Raw genomic sequence first — 16,154 nt, forward strand, 5'->3', positions numbered from 1 at the left:
GGGATGACTCAAGTAACGGAGTAAACTATAAAAATAGACGTTACACACAGCTTTTCACATTTAACAAACCAAACATTCACGTACCGTTAGAGAAGGTGAAGTAAAAACCCAAACCGGTCCGTAAATCAATACCGGTATATAGTAAAATACGGTATACCGCCCAGCTCTACTTTGGAAGCAAGGGTCCCCTTTTGTAATATTCAAAAACACAATACAAAGCTCCAAGGCAACTTCTCATGTACATGTGTCAATAAGCATTTATAATATCACCATGTATTTAAGACTGTTGATTGAACAACAATCACTCTTATTTTGTTTACCCTCTCTTGTATCTCTCTCCCCCCTTCTTTCTATCTCTCGCTGTCTCCCTTTCTCTATCTCTCTCTCTCTCTCTCTCTCTCTCTCTCTCTCTCTCTCTCTCTCTCTCTCTCTCTCTCTCTCTCTCTCTCTCTCTCTCTCTCTCTCTCTCTCTCTCTCTCTCTCTCTCTCTCTCTCTCTCTCTCTCTCTCTCTCTCTCTCTCTCTCTCTCGTTGTCTCTCCTTTACTCTTTTTCTACTCCACCTATCCTACAGTCCTCGACAGCAAAGCAATAGACACCAACCAACCAATGAATGCTCTGATGCGTCTGAATCAGATACGTCCAGGTCTGCAGTACAAGCTGCTGTCCCAGTCCGGCCCGGTCCACGCTCCTGTCTTCACCATGTCTGTAGACGTAGACAGCACTGTGCACGAAGCCTCAGGCTCCTCTAAGAAAACCGCCAAGCTGCATGTTGCTGTGAAGGTAAAAGATCCCTATATGCCAGGTCACTGAGAGAAGAGGTGGATACATGTTGGGAAGGGGAGGTAAATAAAAAGTGTGCGTCGAGGGGGGAATGGGCTAAATAAAGGGCAAGTTCCCCTGGTCAACTGAGATGGCGCTGCAGTGGATAGCAGCCGTTTGATAGGCTCCTGATAAATTCTACTAAAAAAAATGAAGCTGATCTTAACTTTTTTTGTACATAATGTCTCAGCCATTAATTTCCAATGACTGAAAATCACTTCTGGAGATCAGAAGAGCGATCAATAACCTCGGATTACAATTTCTACTTAGAGTCGGCAGCTCTGGACATTCTGCTTACTCCGGACCAGGCCCTAATGCCCGGGATTTGAAAGAGGAAGCGACCGCGCAAAAGAGGCAGACGAGCCGGCATCCTGACCAAAATACGTTGGCGAGATAATAAACCGCCTCTACCCTCTGTTCCGTTGGCGAGATAATAAACTGCCTCTACCCTCTGTTCCGTTGGCGAGATAATAAACTGTCTCTACCCTCTGTTCCGTTGGCGAGATAATAAACTGCCTCTACTCTCTGTTCCGTTGGCAAGATAATAAACTGCCTCTACCCTCTGTTCCGTTGGCGAGATAATAAACCGCCTCTACCCTCTGTTCCGTTGGCGAGATAATAAACCGCCTCTACCCTCTGTCCTGTTAGCAAACTTAATCACTAGAGAACAAACTTGACGTTCTGTTCAACATTATCCTACCAACGGGACCTGAAGAACTGTAATATTCTATGTTTGACGGCGTCGTGGCTGAACAAGGACATGGATAATTTACATCTCGCTGGCTTTTCCATGCATCGTCAAGAACGGTCGGCAGCCTTGGGTAAGATGAGGGGGGAGGAGTGTGTCTCTCTGTTAGCAACATCTGGTGCGCAATCTCTAATATTAAGGAAGTCTTGAGTTTTTGCTTGCCTGAGTTAGAATACCTCATGATAAGCTGTAGACCATATATATATATATATATCAAGAGTTTTCATCTATATTTTTCGTAGCTGTCTATTTACCACCACAAACTGATGCTGGCACTAAAACCGCACTCAACGAGCTGCAGAGGGCCATAATCAAACAAGAAGATCCACACCCAGAGGCGGCACTTCTCGTGGACAGGGATTTTAATGCAGGAAACATTTTTTACCAGCATGTCACCTGGGCAACTAGATGACCTTTACTCACAGAAACCCATGCATGGCTCTCCCTTGCCCTCTGACCATAACTCTATCCTCCTGATTCCTCCTTACAAGCAAAAACTCAAACTGGAAGTACCAGTGGTCCGATGAAGCGGATTCTAACCTACAGTACTGTTTTGCTAGTACATACTGGAATATGTTCCGGGATTTGTCCGATGGCATTGAAGCGTTTACCACATCATTCACCGGCTTCATAAATAAGTGCATCGACGACGTCGTCCCCACAGTGACCGGACGTACATACGTATCCCAACAACCTCCCCCTCAACGTCAGCAATAGATAGGAGCTGATCCTGGAATACAGGAAACAGAATAACAAGCACGCCCCATCCACATCGACAGGGCTGTAGCGGAGCGGGTTCGAGAGCTTCTAGTTCCTCTATGTCCACATCACTACGGAATTGACATGGTCCAGACACACCAAGACAGTCGTGAAGAAGGCACGACACTGCCTCTTCCCCATCAGGAGGCTGAAAAGGTTTGGCACGGGTCCTCAGATCCTCAAAAGGTTCTACAGCTGCACCATTGAGAGCATCTTGACTGGCTGCATCACCACATGGTATGGCAACTGCTTGGAATCTGACCGCAAGGCGCTACAGAGGGTAGTGCATACGGCCGAGTACATCACTGGGGCCGAGCTCCCTACCATCCAGGTCCTCTATACCAGGCGGTGTCAGAGGAAGGCCTAAACATTTCTCAAAGATTCCAGCCACCCAATTCATAGACTGTTCTCTCTGCTACCGCACGGTAGGTAGTAACGATGCACAAAGTCTGGAACCAACAGGACCCTGAACAGCTTCTAACCCCCAAGACATAAGACTGATAAATAGTTAGTCAGAGTAGATATTGATTAACTATCTGCATTGACCCGTTTTGCACTAACTCTTTTGTCTCATCAAACGCTGCTGCTACTGTTTATTATCTATCCTGTTGCCTAGTCATTTGACCCCTACTGTACCTATATGTACATATCTACCTCAATGACCTCGTACCCCTGCACATTGACTCAGTACTGGTACCCAGTGTATATAACTAAGTTATCATTACTCATTGTGTTATTATTATTCTACCTTTCTCTGTAATGTTGGGAAGGTCCCGTATGTAAGCATGTCACTAATAGTCCACACCTGTTGTTTTCGAAGCATGTGACAAATAACATTTGATATGATTTGATTTGTGAGTGTGTTTTACAATGCAGTGTACAGTGTGGGAGTGTCGCAGGCTGTACTTGGCCGGCTTGCTTACACATTCACCATAGTAGATGGAGCGGTGCTAGAAAGGACTGTGAAACTAAACATCTGGGTCGGTGTGATAGAACTACTAGATAGTACTAATAGTTGTATAGCAGCAACAGCATGGGGGCATTAGTGTTTGTATACAGGGTCACAGTCTAGACAGACAGATAGGTAATATTGTTGTATAAGATATAAATAAGTTAGTAGGCCAGAGACACATCTGTTATGTTGTGTGAGGAGAGAAGTATGTGATTCAGACACATGTGTTGTGTGAGCAGAGGAGAGCAGAGGAGAGCAGAGGAGAGCAGAGGAGAGCAGAGGAGAGCAGAGGAGAGCAGAGGAGAGCAGAGGAGAGCAGAGGAGAGGAGAGCAGAGGAGAGCAGAGGAGAGCAGAGGAGAGGAGAGCAGAGGAGAGGAGAGCAGAGGAGAGCAGAGGAGAGCAGAGGAGAGCAGAGGAGAGCAGAGGAGAGGAGAGGAGAGGAGAGGAGAGGAGAGGAGAGGAGAGGAGAGGGGAGGGGAGGGGAGGGGAGAGGAGAGGAGAGGAGAGGAGAGGAGAGGAGAGGAGAGGAGAGGAGAGGAGAGGAGAGGAGAGGGGAGGGGAGGGGAGGGGAGGGGAGGGGAGGGGAGGGGAGAGGAGAGGAGAGGAGAGGAGAGCAAGTGTCGGTCATGCAGTGTTGTGTTGTTGGGCTCCGGTTGTGGTCACACAGGGATGACTCTAACCCCCCCGCGCCCCTACTGGATACTGTGGGGTAAGGCGGCCAAATCCGTGTAATCCCAAAGTCGTTGTGAACAAAGAGACTCTCCCAAGCATAGAGCTGGGATGATCCTCTATCCTCCAACGATTGCCATAAAAGGTCCTGATGCTACTCTGCTGCTCTCTGCTTCTCCGCTGCTTTGATCTGGGGCCCCGGGGACGCACGCACAGGGATGCACGCGCAGGGACGCCCGCGCAGGGATGTAGCTGAGGACACCGAGGTCCGGACCTTTGTAATGTTTTCGAAAAACTGTTGAGAGTTAAAATGTTTTGAACTTGATTGTGCATCAGCAGTGTTCCTCTTGTAATATGTCACTCAGTTCGGAGGCAGGCAGCCTAGCGGTTAGAGGCAGGCAGCCTAGCGGTTAGAGGCAGGCAGCCTAGCGGTTAGAGGCAGGCAGCCTAGCGGTTAGAGGCAGGCAACCTAGCGGTTAGAGGCAGGCAGCCTAGCGGTTAGAGGCAGGCAGCCTAGCGGTTAGAGGCAGGCAGCCTAGCGGTTAGAGGCAGGCAGCCTAGCGGTTAGAGGCAGGCAGCCTAGCGGTTAGAGGCAGGCAGCCTAGCGGTTAGAGGCAGGCAGCCTAGCGGTTAGAGGCAGGTAGCCTAGCGGTTAGAGCGTTGGGCCAGTAACTGAAAGGTTGCTGTTTCGAATCCCCGAGCCGACAAGGCTCTGTCGATGTGCCCTTGAGCAAGGCACTTAACCCTAAGTGTTCCTGTAAGTGGCTCTGGATAAGAGGTCTGATAATGACTAGTATAAATCAGCCCATGTCAGTACTACTTTGTTTTATTGGTAAATTAGTCTAGTTAGTCTAGCCAGCTATCTAAACTTGTAATAATCATGGCCGAATTACTGACCTAGCACGCAGGGCACCTCAAGGGGGGCCCACGTTGATTTCTCACTCAAATACAATATGAACAAGGAATAAGTCATGCAAAATGTTTAGAATTGCAGGAAATTAGCTGTAAAACTGCAACAACAAGAAAGTTCTGTAAAGCAAACATATTTGTTTACCTTTTGTTAATAAAATCCATGTTCTGCTAACAGGTTCCTCTGAGTTCATGTGTAGAGGCTAAGTGTATAGCTAATAGGCTATGTGTTTGTAGATGGACTTCACTAAAACTCAGACCCTGGTAATGGCCCTGTGCGCGCCACTGTGTGTGTATACATGTCTACGTGTGTGCGTGTGCGTGCATGTCTACGCGTGTGCGTGTGTGTATACATGTCTACGTGTGTACGTGTGTGTATACATGTGTGCGTGTGTGTATACATGTGTGCGTGTGTGTATACATGTCTACGTGTGTGTGTGTGCGTGTGTGTATACATGTCTACGTGTGTGCGTGTGTGTATACATGTCTACGTGTGTGCGTGTGTGTATACATGTCTACGTGTGTACGTGTGTGTATACATGTCTACGTGTGTACGTGTGTGTATACATGTGTGCGTGTGTGTATACATGTCTACGTGTGTGCGTGTGTGTATACATGTGTGTGTGTGTGTATACATGTCTACGTGTGTGCGTGTGTGTATACATGTGTGTGTGTGTGTATACATGTCTACGTGTGTGCGTGTATGTTTACGTGTGTGCGTGTGCGTGCATGTCTACGTGTGTGCGTGTGCGTGCATGTCTACGTGTGTGTGTGCATGTCTACGTGTGTGCGTGTGCGTGCATGTCTACGTGTGTGCGTGTGCGTGCATGTCTACGTGTGTGTGTGTGTGTATACATGTCTACGTGTGTGCGTGTGCGTGCATGTCTACGTGTGTGCGTGTGTGTATACATGTCTACGTGTGTGCGTGTGTGTATACATGTGTGCGTGTGCGTGCATGTCTACGTGTGTGCGTGCATGTCTACGTGTGTGCGTGTGCGTGCATGTCTACGTGTGTGCGTGCATGTCTACGTGTGTGCGTGTGCGTGCATGTCTACGTGTGTGCGTGCATGTCTACGTGTGTGCGTGTGCGTGCATATCTACGTGTGTGCGTGCATGTCTACGTGTGTGCGTGTGCGTGCATGTCTACGTGTGTGCGTGTGTGTATACATGTCTACGTGTGTGCGTGCATGTCTACGTGTGTGCGTGTGCGTGCATGTCTACGTGTGTGCGTGTGTGTGCATGTCTACGTGTGTGCGTGTGCGTGCATGTCTACGTGTGTGCGTGTGCGTGCATGTCTACGTGTGTGCGTGTGTGTGCATGTCTACGTGTGTGCGTGTGCGTGCATGTCTACGTGTGTGCGTGTGCGTGCATGTCTACGTGTGTGCGTGTGCGTGCATGTCTACGTGTGTGCGTGCATGTCTACGTGTGTGTGTATACATGTCTACGTGTGTGTATACATGTCTACGTGTGTGCGTGTGCGTGCATGTCTACGTGTGTGTGTGTGTATACATGTCTACGTGTGTGCGTGTGTGTGCATGTCTACGTGTGTGCGTGTGCGTGCATGTCTACGTGTGTGTGTGTGTATACATGTCTACGTGTGTGCGTGCATGTCTACGTGTGTGCGTGTGCGTGCATGTCTACGTGTGTGCGTGTGCGTGCATGTCTACGTGTGTGCGTGCATGTCTACGTGTGTGCGTGTGCGTGCATGTCTACGTGTGTGCGTGTGTGTATACATGTCTACGTGTGTGCGTGTGCGTGCATGTCTACGTGTGTGCGTGTGTGTGCATGTCTACGTGTGTGCGTGTGTGTATACATGTCTACGTGTGTGCGTGTGCGTGCATGTCTACGTGTGTGCGTGCATGTCTACGTGTGTGCGTGTGTGTGCATGTCTACGTGTGTGCGTGTGCGTGCATGTCTACGTGTGTGCGTGTGTGTATACATGTCTACGTGTGTGCGTGCATGTCTACGTGTGTGCGTGTGTGTGCATGTCTACGTGTGTGCGTGTGCGTGCATGTCTACGTGTGTGTGTGTGCGTGCATGTCTACGTGTGTGTGTGTGCGTGCATGTCTACGTGTGTGCGTGTGTATACATGTCTACGTGTGTGCGTGTGTGTATACATGTCTACGTGTGTGCGTGTGTGTATACATGTCTACGTGTGTGCGTGTGCGTGCATGTCTACGTGTGTGCGTGCATGTCTACGTGTGTGTGTGCATGTCTACGTGTGTGCGTGTGCGTGCATGTCTACGTGTGTGCATGTGTGTATACATGTCTACGTGTGTGCGTGTGTGTGCATGTCTACGTGTGTGCATGTGTGTATACATGTCTACGTGTGTGCGTGTGCGTGCATGTCTACGTGTGTGCGTGTGCGTGCATGTCTACGTGTGTGCGTGTGCGTGCATGTCTACGTGTGTGCGTGTGCGTGCATGTCTACGTGTGTGCGTGTGTGTGCATGTCTACGTGTGTGCGTGTGCGTGCATGTCTACGTGTGTGCGTGTGCGTGCATGTCTACGTGTGTGCGTGTGTGTGCATGTCTACGTGTGTGCGTGTGTGTATACATGTCTACGTGTGTGCGTGTGCGTGTGTGCGTGCATGTCTACGTGTGTGCGTGTGCGTGTGCGTGTGTGCGTGTGCGTGTGCGTGCATGTCCAGCTGCAGCACAATCACCAATTTGGGTCAGACACAAAGGGTGTTCCTGTTCCATCCACACAGAGAAAGGTACCGGTCCACTGACTACAGAAGCCCCAACGGTACTGTGCTGCTGCTGGTGAATTAGCCTGTAGGGAACCTGGTATTATAGTAATACAGTGTTGGAGATTAAACTCAGTCACTCAGAACCGGAATTCAGGACCGACAGTAGTATTGTTAAGAAGTGAATGAACATTGGGATAGTTTTAGAGGAAGGAATCAGAAGTGGTTGGATATGGATTTGTGCCTGACTTGCTTTCATTCCTCCTCATCTCCTCTTCCTCCATCTATTCCTCCCCACTTTCTCACTTCCTCCTCTCTTCCTCTTTCTCTTCTAATCCTCCTCCACTTCCCTCTATCGCTCTTCTGCCTATCCTCCTCTCCTCCTCTGTCTAGGTCCTTCAGGCGATGGGTTACCCTACAGGGTTTGATACGGACCTGGACTGCAGTGCAGACGAGAAGTCAGACGGAGAGGGGAGAAGTGAATCGTCCACACACAGCAATAACACAACACACTCAGACAGCTCAAATACACTGGAGGTACACTACACACACACACACACACACACACACACACACTTTACATACTTTATTTGAATCCACCAATCAAATGTACAAGAAAAGGATCCAAACATTTCAAAGGTCCCTGTATGCGTGGCAGTCCAGGGTACAGAAAGCATCTCCTTCTCCACACAGCTAGGCTGCCCACGACAGCTGAAACAGAGCAGTACCTAGCCAATTGCTTTGCCCTAGTTTTTGTCTGACCCGCAATCTGAAGGCCACACCCTGCAAGCCTATGTACCTTGCCGAGACTGCCAAATATCAGCGCCACCAGCTTGCACCTACACCCGAGGCATCCCAGCATGCCACGGGGGGCTGGTATTAAGCAGCTTCTTGGCATCCTTCTATGAACAGCAGCCATTTACAACATGGGCAATGGACTCCATTACATTTGACTCATGTAGAATACAAAATGGATCATGGTTTGCAGGGTACCAGAGTGCTAGGTTGTATTTTGTTGACAGTACTTGCAGCCTTAACAGTGAAGGTGAGAATGTCCTTACCAACGGTAGCATTCTGGTACATGGAGACAGAGTGGTCAGCATTGTCTTTGATGAGCATAACATATCTACATGTATGTGGGTATCCATAATAAATGAACAATGAAAATGTCCCTGTCTCGTACCGGGCGCGCACACACACACACACACACACGCACACGCAAGGCCACCAGAAGCAATATACACTACATGACCAAAAGTATTTGGACACCTGCTCGTGGAACATCTCATTCCAAAATCATGGGCATTAATATGGAGTTGGTCCCCCCTTTTTGCTGCTATAACAGCCTCCACTCTTCTGGGAAGGCTTTCCACTAGATTTTGGAACATTGCTGCCATAACAGCCTCCACTCTTCTGGGAAGGCTTTCCACTAGATGTTGGAACATTGCTGCAGGGACTTTTTTTCCATTCAGCCACAAGAGCATTAGTGAGGTTGGGCACTGATGTTGGGTGGTTAGGCCTGGCTCTCAGTCGGCGTTCCAATTCATCCCAAAGGTGTTCAATGGGGTTGAGGTCAGGGCTCTATGCAGGCCAGTCAAGTTCTTCCACACCGATCTAGTCAAAACATTTCTGTATGGACCTCACTTTGTGCATGGGGGCATTGTCATGGTAAAACAGGAAAGGGCCTTCCCACTGGAAGCATAGATGTCATTGTATTCTGTAGCATTAAGATTTCCATTCACTGGAACTAAGGGGCTTAGACCAAACCATGAAAAACAGTGCCATTATTCCTCCGCCACCAAACTTTACAGTTGGCACAATACATTCGGGCAAGTAGCGTTCTCCTAGCATCCGCCAAACCCAGATTCGTCCATCGGACTGCCATATGGTGAAGCGTGATTCATCACTCCAGAGAACTCGTTTCCACTGTTCCAGAGTCCAATGGTGGCGAGCTTTACACCACTCCAGCCAACGCTTGGCATTGCGCATGGTGATCTTAGGCTTGTGTGCGGCTGCTCGGCCATGGAAACCCATTGTTTGTCTATGGAGAATGCATGGCTGTGTGCTTGATTTTAAACACCTGTCCGCAACGGGTGTGGCTGAAATAGCCAAATCCACTAATTTGAAGGGGTGTCCACATACTTTTGTATATATAGTGTACATTCTCTGGTGATCCAGTGTTGCTGGTTATGTTATCTGTCTGTAATCACGTTTATTCTGTTCGTGTGGTCTCGCAGGTCCGAACTCAGGGTCCTATTCTGACGGCCAGCGGTAAAAACCCTGTCATGGAGCTCAATGAGAAACGCAGAGGTCTGAAGTACGAGCTCATATCAGAGAGCGGGGGCAGCCATGACAAACGCTTCGCCATGGAGGTGAGGAATGCACCGGCCGTTTCTCCACTGGAACAGTATATAAGACACACACACACACACACACACACACACACACACACACACACACACACTGACTCTCTAAGAACTTTGATACAACTCAATGGAGGTTGGTGCACACTAGCTGGCTAGCTCATCAGATACTACATCAGTCCATCAGTCTTTCCCAGAGTAGTGTAGTGTTGTCCCATCCAGTCATCCCTCCCTCCAGAGTAGTGTAGTGTTGTCCCATCCAGTCATCCCTCCCTCCAGAGTAGTGTAGTGTTGTCCCATCCAGTCATCCCTCCCTCCAGAGTAGTGTAGTGTTGTCCCATCCAGTCATTCCTCCCTCCAGAGTAGTGTAGTGTTGTCCCATCCAGTCATTCCTCCCTCCAGAGTAGTGTAGTGTTGTCCCATCCAGTCATTCCTCCCTCCAGAGTAGTGTAGTGTTGTCCCATCCAGTCATTCCTCCCTCCAGAGTAGTGTAGTGTTGTCCCATCCAGTCATTCCTCCCTCCCTCCAGAGTAGTGTAGTGTTGTCCCATCCAGTCATTCCTCCCTCCAGAGTAGTGTAGTGTTGTCCCATCCAGTCATTCCTCCCTCCAGAGTAGTGTAGTGTTGTCCCATCCAGTCATTCCTCCCTCCCTCCAGAGTAGTGTAGTGTTGTCCCATCCAGTCATTCCTCCCTCCAGAGTAGTGTAGTGTTGTCCCATCCAGTCATTCCTCCCTCCAGAGTAGTGTAGTGTTGTCCCATCCAGTCATTCCTCCCTCCAGAGTAGTGTAGTGTTGTCCCATCCAGTCATCCCTCCCTCCAGAGTAGTGTAGTGTTGTCCCATCCAGTCATTCCTCCCTCCCTCCAGAGTAGTGTAGAGTTGTCCCATCCAGTCATTCCGACCTCCAGAGTAGTGTAGTGTTGTCCCATCCAGTCATCCCTCCCTCCAGAGTAGTGTAGTGTTGTCCCATCCAGTCATTCCTCCCTCCAGAGTAGTGTAGTGTTGTCCCATCCAGTCATCCCTCCCTCCAGAGTAGTGTAGTGTTGTCCCATCCAGTCATTCCTCCCTCCAGAGTAGTGTAGTGTTGTCCCATCCAGTCATTCCTCCCTCCAGAGTAGTGTAGTGTTGTCCCATCCAGTCATTCCTCCCTCCAGAGTAGTGTAGTGTTGTCCCATCCAGTCATTCCTCCCTCCAGAGTAGTGTAGTGTTGTCCCATCCAGTCATTCCTCCCTCCAGAGTAGTGTAGTGTTGTCCCATCCAGTCATTCCTCCCTCCAGAGTAGTGTAGTGTTGTCCCATCCAGTCATTCCTCCCTCCCTCCAGAGTAGTGTAGTGTTGTCCCATCCAGTCATTCCTCCCTCCAGAGTAGTGTAGTGTTGTCCCATCCAGTCATTCCTCCCTCCAGAGTAGTGTAGTGTTGTCCCATCCAGTCATTCCTCCCTCCCTCCAGAGTAGTGTAGTGTTGTCCCATCCAGTCATTCCTCCCTCCAGAGTAGTGTAGTGTTGTCCCATCCAGTCATTCCTCCCTCCAGAGTAGTGTAGTGTTGTCCCATCCAGTCATTCCTCCCTCCAGAGTAGTGTAGTGTTGTCCCATCCAGTCATCCCTCCCTCCAGAGTAGTGTAGTGTTGTCCCATCCAGTCATTCCTCCCTCCCTCCAGAGTAGTGTAGTGTTGTCCCATCCAGTCATTCCTCCCTCCAGAGTAGTGTAGTGTTGTCCCATCCAGTTATTCCTCCCTCCAGAGTAGTGTAGTGTTGTCCCATCCTGTCATTCCTCCCTCCAGAGTAGTGTAGTGTTGTCCCATCCAGTCATTCCTCCCTCCCTCCAGAGTAGTGTAGTGTTGTCCCATCCAGTCATTCCTCCCTCCCTCCAGAGTAGTGTAGTGTTGTCCCATCCAGTCATTCCTCCCTCCAGAGTAGTGTAGTGTTGTCCCATCCAGTCATTCCTCCCTCCAGAGTAGTGTAGTGTTGTCCCATCCAGTCATTCCTCCCTCCAGAGTAGTGTAGTGTTGTCCCATCCAGTCATCCCTCCCTCCAGAGTAGTGTAGTGTTGTCCCATCCAGTCATTCCTCCCTCCAGAGTAGTGTAGTGTTGTCCCATCCAGTCATTCCTCCCTCCAGAGTAGTATAGTGTTGTCCCATCCAGTCATTCCTCCCTCCAGAGTAGTGTAGTGTTGTCCCATCCAGTCATTCCTCCCTCCAGAGTAGTGTAGTGTTGTCCCATCCAGTCATCCCTCCCTCCAGAGTAGTGTAGTGTTGTCCCATCCAGTCATTCCTCCCTCCAGAGTAGTGTAGTGTTGTCCCATCCAGTCATTCCTCCCTCCAGAGTAGTATAGTGTTGTCCCATCCAGTCATTCCTCCCTCCAGAGTAGTGTAGTGTTGTCCCATCCAGTCATTCCTCCCTCCCTCCAGAGTAGTGTAGTGTTGTCCCATCCAGTCATTCCTCCCTCCAGAGTAGTGTAGTGTTGTCCCATCCAGTCATTCCTCCCTCCCTCCAGAGTAGTGTAGTGTTGTCCCATCCAGTCATTCCTCCCTCCCTCCAGAGTAGTGTAGTGTTGTCCCATCCAGTCATTCCTCCCTCCCTCCAGAGTAGTGTAGTGTTGTCCCATCCAGTCATTCCTCCCTCCAGAGTAGTGTAGTGTTGTCCCATCCAGTCATTCCTCCCTCCCTCCAGAGTAGTGTAGTGTTGTCCCATCCAGTCATTCCTCCCTCCAGAGTAGTGTAGTGTTGTCCCATCCAGTCATTCCTCCCTCCAGAGTAGTGTAGTGTTGTCCCATCCAGTCATTCCTCCCTCCAGAGTAGTGTAGTGTTGTCCCATCCAGTCATTCCTCCCTCCAGAGTAGTGTAGTGTTGTCCCATCCAGTCATTCCTCCCTCCAGAGTAGTGTAGTGTTGTCCCATCCAGTCATTCCTCCCTCCCTCCAGAGTAGTGTAGTGTTGTCCCATCCAGTCATTCCTCCCTCCAGAGTAGTGTAGTGTTGTCCCATCCAGTCATTCCTCCCTCCAGAGTAGTGTAGTGTTGTCCCATCCAGTCATTCCTCCCTCCAGAGTAGTGTAGTGTTGTCCCATCCAGTCATTCCTCCCTCCAGAGTAGTGTAGTGTTGTCCCATCCAGTCATTCCTCCCTCCAGAGTAGTGTAGTGTTGTCCCATCCAGTCATTCCTCCCTCCCTCCAGAGTAGTGTAGTGTTGTCCCATCCAGTCATTCCTCCCTCCAGAGTAGTGTAGTGTTGTCCCATCCTGTCATTCCTCCCTCCAGAGTAGTGTAGTGTTGTCCCATCCAGTCATTCCTCCCTCCCTCCAGAGTAGTGTAGTGTTGTCCCATCCAGTCATTCCTCCCTCCAGAGTAGTGTAGTGTTGTCCCATCCAGTCATTCCTCCCTCCAGAGTAGTGTAGTGTTGTCCCATCCAGTCATTCCTCCCTCCAGAGTAGTATAGTGTTGTCCCATCCAGTCATTCCTCCCTCCCTCCAGAGTAGTGTAGTGTTGTCCCATCCAGTCATTCCTCCCTCCAGAGTAGTGTAGTGTTGTCCCATCCAGTCATTCCTCCCTCCAGAGTAGTATAGTGTTGTCCCATCCAGTCATTCCTCCCTCCCTCCAGAGTAGTGTAGTGTTGTCCCATCCAGTCATTCCTCCCTCCAGAGTAGTGTAGTGTTGTCCCATCCAGTCATTCCTCCCTCCAGAGTAGTGTAGTGTTGTCCCATCCAGTCATTCCTCCCTCCAGAGTAGTGTAGTGTTGTCCCATCCAGTCATTCCTCCCTCCAGAGTAGAGCAGCATCTAACAGGTAACATCTAACAATTACACAACAAAACCTAATATCTAACAAATACACAAAAAAACCTAATACACACAATCTAGTAAAGGAATGGGATGAGAATATATAAGTATAAAATATATGGATGAGCAGTGACAGAGCGGCTAAGATGCAATAGATAGTGACGTATACAGTATAGGTTATAAACCTTTTAGATGAGTAAATAAAATACAAATCCTTATCGATGCAAACTAAAGACACATCTGATCAGCTCTTCTTTACCCAACACAATCTTACTTGAATCTACTTGTGTGTGTGTCTCCCTCTCTCTCCAGGTGGAGGTGGATGGTCAGAAGTTCCGGGGGGCGGGGCCTAATAAGAAGGTAGCGAAGGCATCCGCTGCATTGGCTGCTCTGGAGAAACTGTTCTCTGGTCCCAACGCCACCGCTATCAAGAAGAAGAAGATCATCCCTCAACACGCTGTACGTTATCAATACTGTCTCTCTGATCAGCTATCAATACTTTCTGTTTACAGTCTGTTTACAGTCTGAGTGGTCAGTTAGCAATTTCAATCTTTTAGAGCAGGGCTCTCCAGCCCTGTTCCTGGAGAGTTACCGTCCTGTAGGGTTTCACTCCAACCCTGTTCCTGGAGAGTTACCGTCCTGTAGGGTTTCACTCCAACCCTGTTCCTGGAGAGTTACCGTCCTGTAGGGTTTAACTCCAGCCCTGTTCCTGGAGAGTTACCGTCCTGTAGGGTTTCACTCCAACCCTGTTCCTGGAGAGTTACCGTCCTGTAGGGTTTCATTCCAGCCCTGTTCCTGGAGAGTTACCGTCCTGTAGGGTTTCACTCCAACCCTGTTCCTGGAGAGTTACCGTCCTGTAGGGTTTCACTCCAACCCTGTTCCTGGAGAGTTACCGTCCTGTAGGGTTTCACTCCAGCCCTGTTCCTGGAGAGTTACCGTCCTGTAGGGTTTCACTCCAACCCTGTTCCTGGAGAGTTACCGTCCTGTAGGGTTTCACTCCAACCCTGTTCCTGGAGAGTTACCGTCCTGTAGGGTTTCACTCCAACCCTGTTCCTGGAGAGTTACCGCCCTGTAGGGTTTCACTCCAACCCTGTTCCTGGAGAGTTACCGTCCTGTAGGGTTTAACTCCAACCCTGTTCCTGGAGAGTTGCCGTCCTGTAGGGTTTAACTCCAACCCTGTTCCTGGAGAGTTACCGTCCTGTAGGGGTTAACTCCAACCCTGTTCCTGGAGAGTTACCGTCCTGTAGGGTTTCACTCCAACCCTGTTCCTTGAGAGTTACCGTCCTGTAGGGTTTCACTCTAACCCTGTTCCTGGAGAGTTATTGTCCTGTAGGGTTTCATTCCAACCCTGTTCCTGGAGAGTTACCGTCCTGTAGGGTTTCACTCCAACCCTGTTCCTGGAGAGTTACCGTCCTGTAGGGTTTCATTCCAACAATATTCCTGGAAAGTTAGCGTCCTGTAGGGTTTAACTCCAACCCTGTTCCTGGAGAGCTACCGTCCTGTAGGGTTTCACTCCAACCCTGTTCCTGGAGAGTTACCGTCCTGTAGGGTTTCATTCCAACCCTGTTCCTGGAGAGTTACCGTCCTGTAGGGTTTCATTCCAACCCTGTTCCTGGAGAGTTACCGTCCTGTAGGGTTTCATTCCAACCCTGTTCCTGGAGAGTTACCGTCCTGTAGGGTTTCACTCCAACCCTGTTCCTGGAGAGTTACCGTCCTGTAGGGTTTCATTCCAACCCTGTTCCTGGAGAGTTACCGTCCTGATCAGTAGTCAATACTGCTTGTTTACATTTACATTTAGCAGACGCTCTTATCCAAAGCAATTTACAGGACCAAGTATGGTTAAGTGCCTTGTTCAAGGCCCCGATGCTCGTAACCGCTAGGCTACCTGAAGAATCTTATCAGGTATCAATTCTTCCTCTATGACCTTCTCAACCTGAGACAGTCTCTAATTGAGATTCTTTCCAAACTATCAATACAGCCTGTTTACAGGGTAGTCTGGTCAGTGATCAATACAGCCTGTTTACAGGGTAGTCTGGTCAGTCATCAGTACAGCCTGTTTACAGGGTAGTCTGGTCAGTCATCAGTACAGCCTGTTTACAGGGTAGTCTGGTCAGTGATCAATACAGCCTGTTTACAGGGTAGTCTGGTCAGTCATCAGTACAGCCTGTTTACAGGGTAGTCTGGTCAGTCATCAATACAGCCTGTTTACAGGGTAGTCTGGTCAGTCATCAATACAGCCCGTTTACAGGGTAGTCTGGTCAGTCACCAATACAGCCTGTTTACAGGGTAGTCTGGTCAGTCACCAATACAGCCTGTTTACAGGGTAGTCTGGTCAGTCATCAGTACAGCCTGTTTACAGGGTAGTCTGGTCAGTCATCAGTACAGCCCGTTTACAGGGTAGTCTGGTCAGTCATCAGTACAGCCTGTTTACAGGGTAGTCTGGTCAGTCATCAGTACAGCCTGTTTACAGGGTAGTCT

The 16,154-nt window shown here is 49.4% G+C and overlaps 1 protein-coding gene across 4 annotated transcripts in view; it reads left to right on the forward strand.

Moving 5' to 3' along the window:
• LOC129810977 (spermatid perinuclear RNA-binding protein-like) overlaps positions 1–16,154 on the forward strand; it is a 229,974-nt gene that overhangs the window by 193,520 nt on the left and 20,300 nt on the right. For all 4 annotated transcript variants that reach the window (XM_055862037.1, XM_055862029.1, XM_055862055.1 and 1 more), the window contains 4 exons: positions 573–781; positions 7,940–8,083; positions 9,784–9,918; positions 13,989–14,135. In XM_055862037.1, coding sequence (XP_055718012.1) covers positions 573–781; positions 7,940–8,083; positions 9,784–9,918; positions 13,989–14,135 — 635 coding nt within the window. The remainder of the gene's footprint in view (positions 1–572; positions 782–7,939; positions 8,084–9,783; positions 9,919–13,988; positions 14,136–16,154) is intronic.

The sequence above is a fragment of the Salvelinus fontinalis genome, chromosome 2 (genome assembly GCF_029448725.1).
Source record: "Salvelinus fontinalis isolate EN_2023a chromosome 2, ASM2944872v1, whole genome shotgun sequence".
Classification (NCBI taxonomy): domain Eukaryota; kingdom Metazoa; phylum Chordata; class Actinopteri; order Salmoniformes; family Salmonidae; genus Salvelinus; species Salvelinus fontinalis.